The 13,681-nt window shown below is 38.9% G+C and overlaps 1 protein-coding gene across 6 annotated transcripts in view; it reads right to left on the bottom strand.

Annotated features, from left to right (window-relative positions):
* Positions 1-13,681, bottom strand: part of LOC121855842 (S phase cyclin A-associated protein in the endoplasmic reticulum-like) — a 69,995-nt gene that overhangs the window by 38,509 nt on the left and 17,805 nt on the right. For all 6 annotated transcript variants that reach the window (XM_042350996.1, XM_042350999.1, XM_042350998.1 and 3 more), the window contains 4 exons: positions 11,776-11,911; positions 10,273-10,416; positions 8,599-9,346; positions 4,897-5,026 (listed from right to left, as the gene is read on the bottom strand). In XM_042350996.1, coding sequence (XP_042206930.1) covers positions 4,897-5,026; positions 8,599-9,346; positions 10,273-10,416; positions 11,776-11,911 — 1,158 coding nt within the window. The remainder of the gene's footprint in view (positions 1-4,896; positions 5,027-8,598; positions 9,347-10,272; positions 10,417-11,775; positions 11,912-13,681) is intronic.

The following is a 13,681-nucleotide window of genomic DNA, read 5'->3' as shown; positions in this document are numbered from 1 at the left end:
CCTCGACTTACGACCATCCGGACATACGACCGCCTCAGTCGTACCAAAATTGTCAAATTACGTATTTTCGAGTCCCGACGTCAGTACAGACAAAAATTTTTTTTGTAATTCACTTTAAAATGGCTGGTATGCTTAAAAGTGAGAGTTTTGTGGTGCTGAGAAGAAAAAGAGACACCCATTTCAGATTTTCTATGTATTATTTACCGGTAAGCATTTTCGACTTACGACCTGGATTTGGGTCCCTAACCCCGTCGTAAGTCGGGGACTGCCTCTACTTGTTACTGGAAACTTGTGACTTTTATACTGTATGCTAAGTTGTGCTGAGGCAAAGTACAATATAAAACACAGTTTACATCCATCTACTCTAATGATCCTAGTTTTTCTTGTCGACATAAAAAAAAAATTGCAATATGCAAAACTGATCCACATGTTCAAATACATAAAATTAAACACAAATGAGACAAATATTTGAAATGTCCTGGATCAAATCTTCATTACGTATATCCATTTGAAACACCCAAGGTTAACTATAGTAGGTACTGTACATACAATATTGTGAACCAAAACAAATGTGTTAACAGGTGGCCCCAACAGCATCATGATAAACAAACTAACAGTACAAAAAACTGTCAAAGGCTAACTTTATTGAGGCAATACTTGTGAACCCACAGAATAAAACATTGTGACAGCACCAAATTATAAGCATTCAAAAGTCCAGACTCGGCTAATACTGGAACATATTTAGGTACCTTCATGAACCCATACATGCCCAGTACTTGCCCAAAGTGTGAAACATAGAAATGAAAAATCATCTGAGCAGCTAGTAACCCGACAAGTGGTGAAGAAGATGAAGTAAAGTAGACTCCAATACAGTACTTTCACACACACACAAACTACTACTACTTACTACTTTGCTGTCACTCGGAATCGAGTACTGTATGACGATCATCCAGCTATGACACAATGATATGAGTCATTAATAATGTCACCATATTGGCGAGTTCTGAGGTGACAAAAGCGGCGATATGGGACCGGCAGAGTCGTCCACAGATGTTGCACGTATGGAGGGCTACATCTAGTGCGGGAGGAGAGGCGGCAGCGTCTTTCCGGAGTTGGCGCTCATCTGCCTCGGTATGCAGTCGGGCTAACTCGAAAGTATTAAAACATATTCTCGTGTGGTGCTCCTCCAAGCGCTACGGTGTGGAGTAATCGTCTCCCAGGTGAGGGGGTCGATTAGGCCCTTTTTTAGGTTTGTCTTAAGACTACCCTTATACCTTTTCAGTTGCCCGCCGGCATTACATTTACTATTAGTTAGGTGACTGTAAAGTTGCTACTTTGGCAGTCTACTGTCGTTCATGCCGGTAACATGGCCAGTCCAGCGTAGTTGTTCATGGATAATGGTAGCAAGAATACTGGCATTTGTTCTCTTGTGTTCCTAGCGAACTCGGAGGATGGAAAATAGACTATGTTGGTGAAAGTTTTCAAGTGCCTTGAGGTGCCTTCTGTAAGAGACCCATGTTTCACTGCCATATACCTGTAGCAGGATAGGGACACTCAAACACATGCATGCACACACAGACACACCCACAAATTCACACATATATATCATGGTGTGGATAATAAACTTAAAACATTTTGGATTGTAGGAGGAAATAGCCAGAAAAGGAAATAATTAAACAAAATTATGAGTGTAAGTTAAGAGATAAGAATGCCAGCTCCCTGTAAAGTACGTATTATAAAGTGTGTCAAAAACATGGTATTTCTTGTTAAACTTCCTTAATACTTTATTCTCTTGTCCATTTTTTCTACCCTAACACAGTACAGTATCCAGGTTTAAAGACATCTTTCTCTCTGGTACCCAAACCTTTAGAGGCCACACTTGGTATCCCAAACCTTTAGAGGCCACACTTGGTATCCTAAACCTTTAGAGGCCACACTTGGTATCCCAAACCTTTAGAGGCCACACTTGGTATCCTAAACCTTTAGAGGCCACACTTGGTATCCTAAACCTTAAGAGGTCACACTCTGGAAATGTAGTTACTGTTATAGTGGAAATTAAGGATGCTTAGAGAAAACACTACCCTTGGTGAGGGGTTCGCATGAGACAGATACAACCAAGAAGCAGTACAGGGACCACACCAGAGTTGAAAGATTGGGTGAAAAAAGTAATTGACAAAATGATGAATGAGAAGACTGCTGGTAGCTCTGGAATAGCTACAGATGTGTTGAAAGCATCAGATGATGTTGCCGAGACAATAGTACAGTGATCAAGTCGACTACCAGGTAATGTAAATACTGTATTATGGAATGTATTGATCCCTTGTAATATAATCATCTAACATACGGCACATTATTATAAGGACAATGATAATTTTTATACAACTTCCTAACCTCACACTCTGTAGGTAAACATAACAGCCTTCCATTGTAGACTAAGGGTTAAAGGCGACATACTGTACCGTACAGAGACTTGATCAAACCGAAACGAGGATGGTGAGGCGGACACGTTATATGAAGTTGAAAGATGCAAGAAGGGTTTTAGAGATTACTGTAGTGGCAAGGTTTCCAGAGAGCTACACTTGGATAGTTCAAACAAGTGGAGGTTACTGTAGTGGCAAGGTTTCCAGAGCTACACTTGGACAGTTCAAACATGTGGAGATTACTGTAGTGGCAAGGTTTCCAGAGAGCTACACTTGGATAGTTCAAACATGTGGAGGTTACTGTAGTGGCAAGGTTTCCAGAGAGCTTCACTTGGATAGTTCAAACATGTGGAGATTACTGTAGTGGCAAGGTTTCCAGAGAGCTTCACTTGGATAGTTCAAACATGTGGAGGTTACTGTAGTGGCAAGGTTTCCAGAGCTACACTTGGACAGTTCAAACATGTGGAGATTACTGTAGTGGCAAGGTTTCCAGAGAGCTTCAATTGGATAGTTCAAACATGTGGAGATTACTGTAGTGACAAGGTTTCCAGAGAGCTACACTTGGACAGTTCAAACACGCGGAGAGAACTGAGGAGAACAACCAGGCCAAGAAATGCACGAGTATATAAAAAAAAAAAAATGTGGAGGAAAGGAGAGCCAGAGGTAGGCCAAGAATGACATGAGGAGAGGTTGTGTGAAATAATCTCTGGATAAGCATTTTGACTAGAGAGCTTGCAAGATGTTGTGCAGCCTGGAGACCTGCTCTCAGGAAATCACAGCCATTAAACATTGATGATTAATTCCAAGACAGCAGTTTATATGAATGTTTTGTAAAACACAGTGTATGGTGTATTGTTTAGATACATTACAGTACATACTTAATAATTTAAACAAAAATCTATAATAAAAAATAGTCTTTATTTATTTTCAAGATGATTTCCATTAATGGCTGTAATAAACCAGTACTTGTAATCCCTGCACTCACGGATTTGGAATACTTTGGAAATTTATCGTGTTAAATGTTTTATTAATAAACAGAGCTGCTTAACTGTTCCCTACTGGGTGTTTCCATGAGGGAGGCTCTAATGTCATCAGAGTAAACTGAATAAATGTAACCTTACTTCCTTCCAAATTACAAGTAGTAAATCATTAAATTCCTATAATCTTAAAAAAAAAATAAAAAAAATAAATAAAAAAACAGCAGTATACTGTACAGGGGTTTATGAATTTCTGTAAATTCTCTAAAACAGACCATAAATTGTCATCAGAGAAATTGGTATATTGTAATAGGTCTTCCAAATAGGTGATAGATTAATCAAACTAGCAGTCCCCACAGTCTGCCACACACTTTGGTACTACACCTTGTCTACCAGAGATATGCAGCATGCCTATGAGACCCACTTTTACATTAGTCTATTTTTATTTACTGTGGGTGTAATATTTCACCATGCCTTTACTTAAGAGTGATTCAGCTTCTCAATACAGGAAAATTATGTACTCATTACTAGGAAAATAAAGACGTATTTGACAACCTTCCGTGTTCTAATGGTCAATCTAAATTATGAGACATTTTTAAATTCCCAAACACCAGGACACCAGACATTATCAGGCCTTGAGAGTTTCCAAGAGAGAGGAGATAGATCACTAGGTTGGCATCATGCATTGCCTTTCAATTTCTACTCAGGTGTTCAAAGGGTTTATTCTTTTTCTTTCTTTTACATATTGATAAATTTCCATCAATAATCTGATCCTGAACCACATTGCCCGCAGATGCCATCAACCTTCACAACAATCTCAGGCCTCAACCATACTTCTTGGAGGCTGCCTAGACATCTCATCTATACATGTACTGTACAACCTTATCTCCCAGGTAAAGAAGGAAAAACTTTACTGATTATCAAACTCACCCAAGAAGTCTACATCAGGCATAGTTAGATTTGTTTTCAAGATACAATTACTGATTTTCACAACTCAAATGCACATATAGACATACAGCATTACCATATTTCCACCGGCTGCTTCAGAACACAGTGTACCCACCCATACATCTGTCAACAACTCAGACTTCTTGAACTGCATCACTCCTACAATAAAAAACAACAATTCTACCCTCCATGTCCACCTTCCTAATTTACCTCAACTTGTAATCTTCTTCTTTCCTCATCATTCTTTTCTCTCCATACACAGTGATGACATAATTATCCTGTCATGCTGTCAGATTTCAGGTTTGTTTTAACTTTAGAAAAGATTCTTTTTATACATATTCCTAACATTATGTCAAGTGACTTACAAACTTAGTGAGTCTGATGCACCTCATGAAGTTGAACATAGAGTAGATAGATAGATAGATAGATAGATAGATAGATAGATAGATAGATAGATAGATAGATAGATAGATAGATAGATAGATAGATAGATAGATAGATAGATAGATAGATAGATAGATAAAGAACAGTAATCACACACATTATCTTACCTTTATCTCAGCCTTTTCTGTCTCTTCTATTTGCTGTTTGAGGCGCTGCTCCTCCTGAACAGCAGACTCAAGAGCAGCAGCATTCCAGCGCATTTCCTCCTCATCCATCTGACTATCGCTATCATAATTCCTGCAACAAAAAATAAACGATTCTATTAAAAAGAGAGTTTTTTAATATACCCATGCTATCATTCCATTATAAATTAGTTCAAAAGATCTTCATGTTTGTGTCATGAGTCCAAGAGCACAACTGAATCTGGTATTCTTTAAAACGTACAGATTTTTTTTCTTTTTCTGAAGCTGTCCTATCACCATACTTTCTAAATGTCTGGTTGCTGTGCAGTACTTCCACAATCTTACTTATTTTAGTCAATCCTCAACACAGAATGACCATACTGTACTGTATTACCTAATGGTCGCCAAAGGGAAAAAAATAAATATATATATATACCTACACAGTATATTGTTTGCGTTTTTAGTTACCAAACCAAACTTACGGTTCGTGCTGAAACTAAAAAAAAATTACCATGCCAACACAGCCTCCCCCTCCCCCTCCCCACACAGCAACGACGAGAGATCAGTTGTTGCAGCACCTTCTCTGGTGACCAATATGGTAACATGAACCTCGTAACATCCGGGATAACTCAAGGACAGTGGTTTATACAGTCACATGAGTCACACAAGAGTCAATCATGCACCACCAATGAGTTGAGATTATTAGAGATAAGTTTGAATGTTCTCTCTATTATTTTCAGTGTAAAACAATATATGGCACCAAACACCGACAACCTTCTTATGTTTACAAAATGTAGAGAAAAAAGTATAAATATAAAATGATTTTACCCTTTAAATGAAATGGAGGACTGATTTGAATAACCTATCTCATAACAGAGTCAAGATCAAGTAACTTTCTCATAAGCAAATCTAATGGTCTTGTTCCTATGCTCTTGGGACCCAACGTGTGACCAGGATATAACAACCGCAGAGCTGAATGAAATTACACTTATAGTCTGCCTGTCCTGTACATGTATAGTTGGTGAACAATATTCTGCCCCACTCTGCTGTGACCAGTGGACATCTGGCAAATCTCTTGTAGTAGTAAACAGAGCACGTAACAAACCTTTATGAATGAACCAGCTTTGAACGGTTTAAGCAAATGGTTTCATCCAAATGCTGCCGTCACTTAGAAATAAAGAAAATATATCATAAAACTTTAAAATAAGATCAATGAAGTACATGGGTGAATGTGTGGGAACTGAACGTGTGTGGAAGCGGTGGGCTAGAACTGCGTCGCCGACTTGCCAGCCCAGCCATCGCATTTATTGTTACATCTTAAAAGTTGCGGAAAACTCATACTATACTCTAATGTGGCTTAGAAATAAAGAAACTATAATGTAAAAGTATGAAATAGGAAAAATGAAGAGCATGGGTGTGATGTGTGGGAAGTGAAGGCTTGTGTATGGAGGCAGTGAGCTGTAACTGCATATGTAGATTACTCGCCAGTCTGCCTCCCTTCCCTGATGTAAATCAGCTGGGTGACACCCACCTAAGCAGCTGAACTGTCACACATTGCCCAGAGGATGGTTTGTGTGTGGAAGGAGCTATTTTTTGTACATAAAATAATGTGTACTGTACCAGTAAAAGTGAGGAGTAAATAAAATTAATATATTACACAAAACACTTGAATTCACTCAACTCAAATGATGCTGAATACTGTGAGAGATGAGGTGGTGCAATGGGAATTATTGGGAGATGTAGCAAACCTTAATGTTTTTGTAATCTGGATAAGTTTTTTCTCCCTCGTCAAACTCCACAAGACATCAAGTTTTATATCCAACGTAGCTAATTCTTTTATGGGCTCCTTTAGCACCATGGCTTTCACTTGCACTTGACGGCCCCTTTCCACTCATCGTGAATATGGGTAATACACTGGACAGTCTTAAATAAGATACTGTACATACCTAAGTGTTAAATCCAAGAGTTGGGGTCGAGAGATCAAGCATACATGCTGGGAGATAACAACACACCGAGTTGGCGTGGGCATGCTGGTGTACCCACACTTGGCAGCAAACACCAAGAAATCCACACCAAATAAATTATAATTTGTGATTTTTTTCTCCGTCGCAATATTTGTGTTGAAATTTTTTAAAAATAACCCCATTTACGTAAGGACAAATTTGCATGCCGTATCCAAAATTTAGTGGTCATAATTTGCAAATTCTGTCAGGGCAAATTTCTGCAACCTGAGTTTCTGTAACGTAGGGGATACCTGTAATGATTTTCCTGGTCACCGTGCCTGTGCTATCAAACCTCACCTACAGGCTGTTTGCTAGACATGATGGGCAGAAAAAATTGAACTTAACGTACACAGTAAAATGTAAAAGAGCTAAGTTTTGGCAGATTTTAAACTTTTATTTCACGAGCGCTAATTGGCCGAGAGGATGTAAACCAAGATGGAGGCAGATTTGTTTGTTGGTTTATACACTATACAGTACTGTACTTTTGATGGAATTTCGTCTTTACCAGATATTTTGTTTTTAATATTACAGAGTTAGTTATATTTATTTAAAAAAAAAATCAGGTCCGTTATGCAAAAATTTGTTAGACAAGGCTCCGCTATAAGAGGTCTACCTGTAGTTGTTTATAATTCAGGGTTAGGGAGGTCAAACAGATAGTGTCAATGTCATGGTAGTTTGTAGTCATTAACCCTTACAGTCAGAGAACCTTGTACATCCTAGAACATCAAACAGTGCAAAGGACACACAGGTACTGCTCCGTGCCACTGGTGAAACACTTTGAGATCCCACTAATCTTAGTACTACTCATATTTTTTTCCGTGTGCTGGGGAGAGTATTGAGGTGATGAGAAGGATGATTATTGTTGTGGTGAGAGGGTGAGTACGGTACTGTGTGTGGCGACCTGTGGTGTAATGGTCAGCATGCTCGCCTCGCGAGTGAGTGGACCCAGGTTCGATCCCCGGGCAGGGTGAAACTATGGGTAAGTTTCTTTACGTCATTTGCCTCTGTCTACCCAGGAGTAATTTGGAACCTGGATGTTAATCAACTTGCTGATAGTGTTCCGGGGTAATGGTCAGTTGGCGAGTTGTCGGTCTTCTCAAATTATTCTTTGACACGGGGCCATACAGCTCGTTAACTCAGGGTGTGGTTATTGTGTAGGCGACAGCTTCTACACCTTAAACAAATTCACACCTAGGTGGCCCTAGGGCCGGCTATCCTTGAACACTAGGGCAGCCATTATTATTATTAGACAGTGGTGGTGTGTGGTAGTGACTATTGGAATCCAGTGATATTTATAATAATGTGTTTGTAAGTGTGTTACTGACGGAGCAGTCACTCACCAAGAATTGGAGGGAAATAAATGCACAAAAATGGGAAACTTTGAATGGCTCACAGTTTGTTTTCTCTTATTTCACTGCACAATCAATTATTACAGGAATGAAACCAGAAAAAATTCACAAAAATGCTCGTATAGCTACCAACATTTTACCCCCATATTGTAATGTAAATAATGTTTATCTTGAAAATATTCACCGAGAAATAAGAAATAAAAGGGCCATGTCGACCCATTGGACCAATGAGGTTAAATGCATCCAAACAAATCCTTTTACCCTTACTAAGACATATGGACTACTGTAGTATTAATCTAGTAAAACACAGTGGAGTGCAGTATTAATCATCCTACCTGCTTTCTTGTTCTGCCTGCAGAAGGTCAGGTTCTACAACTACCACTTCCGAATTTCCAGCTGCTAGATTGACCCGAGTCACCTTTCCTTCATCATCGTCGCCGTCACTTGTCTCGGAGGTTTCGGGTATGGACGGGTCACACAAATGACTAACGAGAGCTCCATTTGTTTCGGGTAACTTCTCAGATAGTTTACTTTTATTTCTTTTCTGTGATGCCATTAACTCATTATCTGTAACTGCCTTAACATCTTCAACTTTTGGCTCAACAACAGTTTCACCAACTCTCACACCAACACAATCATCACTCTTATCATCTTCACTGTTCACAACTCCCTGTTTTGGGTTCTTCTCAGGTCCACTTTTCAACTGTTCACCAGCTTGTTTCTCCAGGGAATCATCTTTTCTGTGAAGTTCTTCCACACTTTTTGTATTTCTGCGATTTCTTCTTCCCTCGGTCCTCCTGGTGCCACCACTAAAACTTTGCTTCTTTTTGTCATCCTTCCCTTCAGTGTCTGTTGACCAAATCAAACTCCCCTGACTGATACTTTTTTTGCTAGCAGTTGAATTGTGATTCTTTGAGATTTGACTATTCTTTTGACTGCTTCTCCCAGAATGTGACTCATTAGTTTCTCCCTTGGTCTTTGGCACATCATTTGACCCATTGCTCTCACTTATGGCCAAGGAGGGCATGGACATGGCAGAACTCGGAACATGAAAACGTCCTTTTATTTCTCCACCACAATGACCTAGTTAAAAGAAAGGGAAGATTATATCAAAAAGACCTAAATAAGAATGTAGGAAAAGATTACATTAAAATTACCTATTGAAGAGGGAAAAGATTACATTACAAGGAACCATTAAAAAAAAAAGGGACCAAGTTTACATTACAATGATCCTCTCAAGTGAAGGTCAACATTTTATAAACATACCATAAAATTAACATGACTTCATAAGAGCTTCAGACAACATGTACCATAAACATATTTGATACCAGTAACACATGATATTTTGGAACAACAGATACACAACAGAGGATTTATAAAACTATATAAACTTAAATGAATTAATGTATGTGAGTGGCTAATATAACCTTCATATTAATAAACAGAACTTGTTTTATGTTTCCTATCAAGATCAGTGGTGTAACTGTTCCACATCTTAGGACAAAACAGCCAGTGTTCCCCTAATGTGAAGCAGACATAAGATCAGGGGGCAGTGTTTGCAATTCATCTGTCATTACATAGCAGACTTTACTAATGATTTTCTTCAAAACTATATCACCCCTGACACCTCATTTGGCTGGGAATGGAATAATGATTAATCCTGTAAATATAATATACACACCAAGTTATAAAAGTAGTCCAGGAATATAAAGAGTTTGTACAGTATATTGTGTCTCTCGTGTGAGGTAATTCAACCATGAAATAAATAGTGTAGTTTGAATAAGGAGTCTTTGGTAATGTTAATATTTCTATATACAGTATACCAATAATTATTTATGAATGTAGCGCGCACGCACGCACGCACGCGCGCGCGCACACACACACACACACACACACACACACACACACACACACACACACACACACACACACTATTTAATAACAATACATGTACTGTACAATCAATAACTCTTATATTATAACACTTGTCAAGGAAACTAATCACTAACCATCCATCTTGAGACTGCCACTGCGTGTGTCCTTGATGTTGTTGTTGTTGTAGTGATTGTAGTGATTGTTGCTGTTCAGAGACGCTGTACTGCCCCCATGGCTTCGCCTCCCTCGTCGAACAACTTCCCACCCCTCGCCATCATCTGTTCAAGCAACATCGATTCATATTAGTCATGTTTTCAGAGTCAACATTTACATACAGTTGGGTTTACCTGAACTATGAATCATCTACAGTCTCAAAATACCTGTATGGTATAATTGTTCAATATTTTCATTTAGTACCAAAATCTGCTGGGATATATATGGGATCAAATGCTCTCAATCTGCCAACAGACAGCAACTGACAAGCCATTAATAATATTCATAACATAAAAGGCAGTAGCATCAGGAGACACCACAAAAAATCTGGGAGAACTTTACAATGACATATGTATTGACAAGAACAGCCAGGACCACTGATGTAGCAACTCTGTTCAGCGAAAAACAATTCTTGACTCGATGAATTTACAAGCTCGGGAAATAAACTAAAAGGATATTGATCGAGGGACACGCATACATACACAAAAGAGACATGAAGACTAATATAGAGACAGGTTTATGGCTCTAACCTTAGAGAGATAGCTGAGATGACTAGAGAGACATGAAGACTAATATAGAGACAGGTTTATGGCTCTAACCTTAGAGATAGCTGAGATGACTAGAGAGACATGAAGACTAATATAGAGACAGGTTTATGGCCCTAACCTTGGAGAGATAGCTGAGATGACTGGAGAGACATGAAGACTAATATAGAGACAGGTTTATGGCTCTAACCTTGGAGAGATAGCTGAGATGACTGGAGAGACATGAAGACTAATATAGAGACAGGTTTATGGCCCTAACCTTGGAGAGATAGCTGAGATGACTGGAGAGACATGAAGACTAATATAGAGACAGGTTTATGGCCCTAACCTTGGAGAGATAGCTGAGATGACTGGAGAGACATGAAGACTAATATAGAGACAGGTTTATGGCCCTAACCTTGGAGAGATAGCTGAGATGACTGGAGAGACATGAAGACTAATATAGAGACAGGTTTATGGCCCTAACCTTGGAGAGATAGCTGAGATGACTGGAGAGACATGAAGACTAATATAGAGACAGGTTTATGGCTCTAACCTTGGAGAGATAGCTGAGATGACTGGAGAGACATGAAGACTAATATAGAGACAGGTTTATGGCCCTAACCTTGGAGAGATAGCTGAGATGACTGGAGAGACATGAAGACTAATATAGAGACAGGTTTATGGCCCTAACCTTGGAGAGATAGCTGAGATGACTGGAGAGACATGAAGACTAATATAGAGACAGGTTTATGGCCCAACCTTGGAGAGATAGCTGAGATGACTGGAGAGACATGAAGACTAATATAGAGACAGGTTTATGGCCCTAACCTTGGAGAGATAGCTGAGATGACTAGAGAGACATGAAGACTAATATAGAGACAGGTTTATGGCCCTAACCTTGGAGAGATAGCTGAGATGACTGGAGAGATAATGGGGCACCACGCACTTTATCTGCCCATGACTGCCCACTTGATGACGTGCTGCTGGAGAGTGAAGAAGTGGAGGCTGTTCTCTCCTGATTTCCTCTGCTACTCTATAATTAATCATCAAAGGAATAATGAGTGTACAGCAATTAGAGTATAGAATTGAATAGTGGACCCAAATATCAGTCATGACAACTCTGAACCCATAAAGTGATTCTTAAACATGCATCAACAAATTCAGAAAGGTTGAGGAGAAAAACATCCACCCAACCCATCTGAATTTCTCCTTATCCCACATAGTATAGTATTGTCTTGTGCAGTACTCAATAACCAAGTTCCCACAGATCACCTGCCACACATTCTCTAACATCTTTCACAGCATTTTATTTTATTTTTTATTTTTTCTCAATTTATATATTTTTTAACTTACTTTTCTACTCTTTCTCCATTTTTTTGTATTATCCTATTTTAATTTTCTCCTTTGCATTTGTATGTTGAGTCAGACTTCATTGTTAGTCTCACATCATTTTCTTCATTCATCCAGGTGGCAGTTACTTGACACAAGCAAGATACCAAACCTGCCAGAATGACAATAAGCTTATCTGCATGTCATACAAGTACCCTGTACATCTCACACAAATTTACAATACTGTGCTGTATTGTATATAAAAAGTAATCTTGTACAAATTTGGGCAAATTCACCAAGTAAATGAAAATTTAAGCATACTGTACATACAAAGAAGCTCCATACCTAAGGCAGGATTAGACGATGTGACTCAGTCAAGCTTTGATCAGACGAGACAGGAATACAAACAGATACTGATGCCAATGCCAGCAGTGTTGCCAAAAGCCCTTCTATTCTCACATAAGCAAGCTATGCCAATTCAGCATGATCAAACCTGCAGTAAACATTTGGCATACCACCATCAGCTCAACAACACTTGGAATGTGGAAATGGTTCGCGTTATCACCGGCCTCACTTGGTGTTATTGCAATTATGGGAGGGTGATAAAAGTAGTGAGAAAGTGTTGTTGTTGTTTACTAAGCGAAGAGATGATGGCGTCATCGTCTCGGCCCTAGACGCTAAAATATATGGCAGGTCCCCGACCTGTGACCTCGCCAGATGTGTGTGGGGTGTTGGTCGCTCTAACTGGCACTGAGGCGGTATCGGCCGGACCTTTTGAGTGAACGCACTAGCCACCACAGGAGTTACTTGGAACGATACTAGGAATAAAGTGAAGCGATAAGCCCACAAAAGAACAGTGATTGTTTGTGTTGTGGTGAAATGTTTGGAACTAAGGCTTAGCATACAGAATAATGTATCTACTAACTGACATATAAAGTATACATATAATGGAATGTAATCAGTAGTTAGCGAGTGTCTCATTCTTTGCAGGTTTTGACCATACCAACCAATAAAGATTGAGTGAGTCAACATTGTGGGTTTCTCTCACACCTTAAGTTGTGACGTCATTTAATTATCGAACCTTTCGGCAGTTAAAGTTAGCAATCAAATATTCGAGGAAAATTGTGGAATATCAACTTGCCGTCACTCTGATAACAGCCCAGAAAATATAATAGAAATTTCAGACTCTAAGATGCCTTGTTAAAGTCAAATCATAAACAGGGATGCTTAGTCTTAGCCTAAGTCAGATAGCGCTACTGTAGTAGGAACCCCAAAATATATTGGTAGAGTTTCCGAATATTCGTAGCATCTTAATTTCATTTCAGGAATAATTCCATTAATTTGTTAGTAACATATGTTAGTACTGTACTCTATATTTCTTTTTCCTTGCCTGTATAATAAATTACATTCTTAGCATCCAATTTCATGCTTCACAGCGTGTATAAATCTTAAAGTGTAAAAAGTAAGTCAAACA

Source organism: Homarus americanus, unplaced genomic scaffold (genome assembly GCF_018991925.1).
Source record: "Homarus americanus isolate GMGI-L3 unplaced genomic scaffold, GMGI_Hamer_2.0 scaffold14072, whole genome shotgun sequence".
In the NCBI taxonomy this organism is placed as follows: Eukaryota; Metazoa; Arthropoda; class Malacostraca; order Decapoda; family Nephropidae; genus Homarus; species Homarus americanus.
This window is presented reverse-complemented; position numbering and strand designations above follow the sequence as displayed.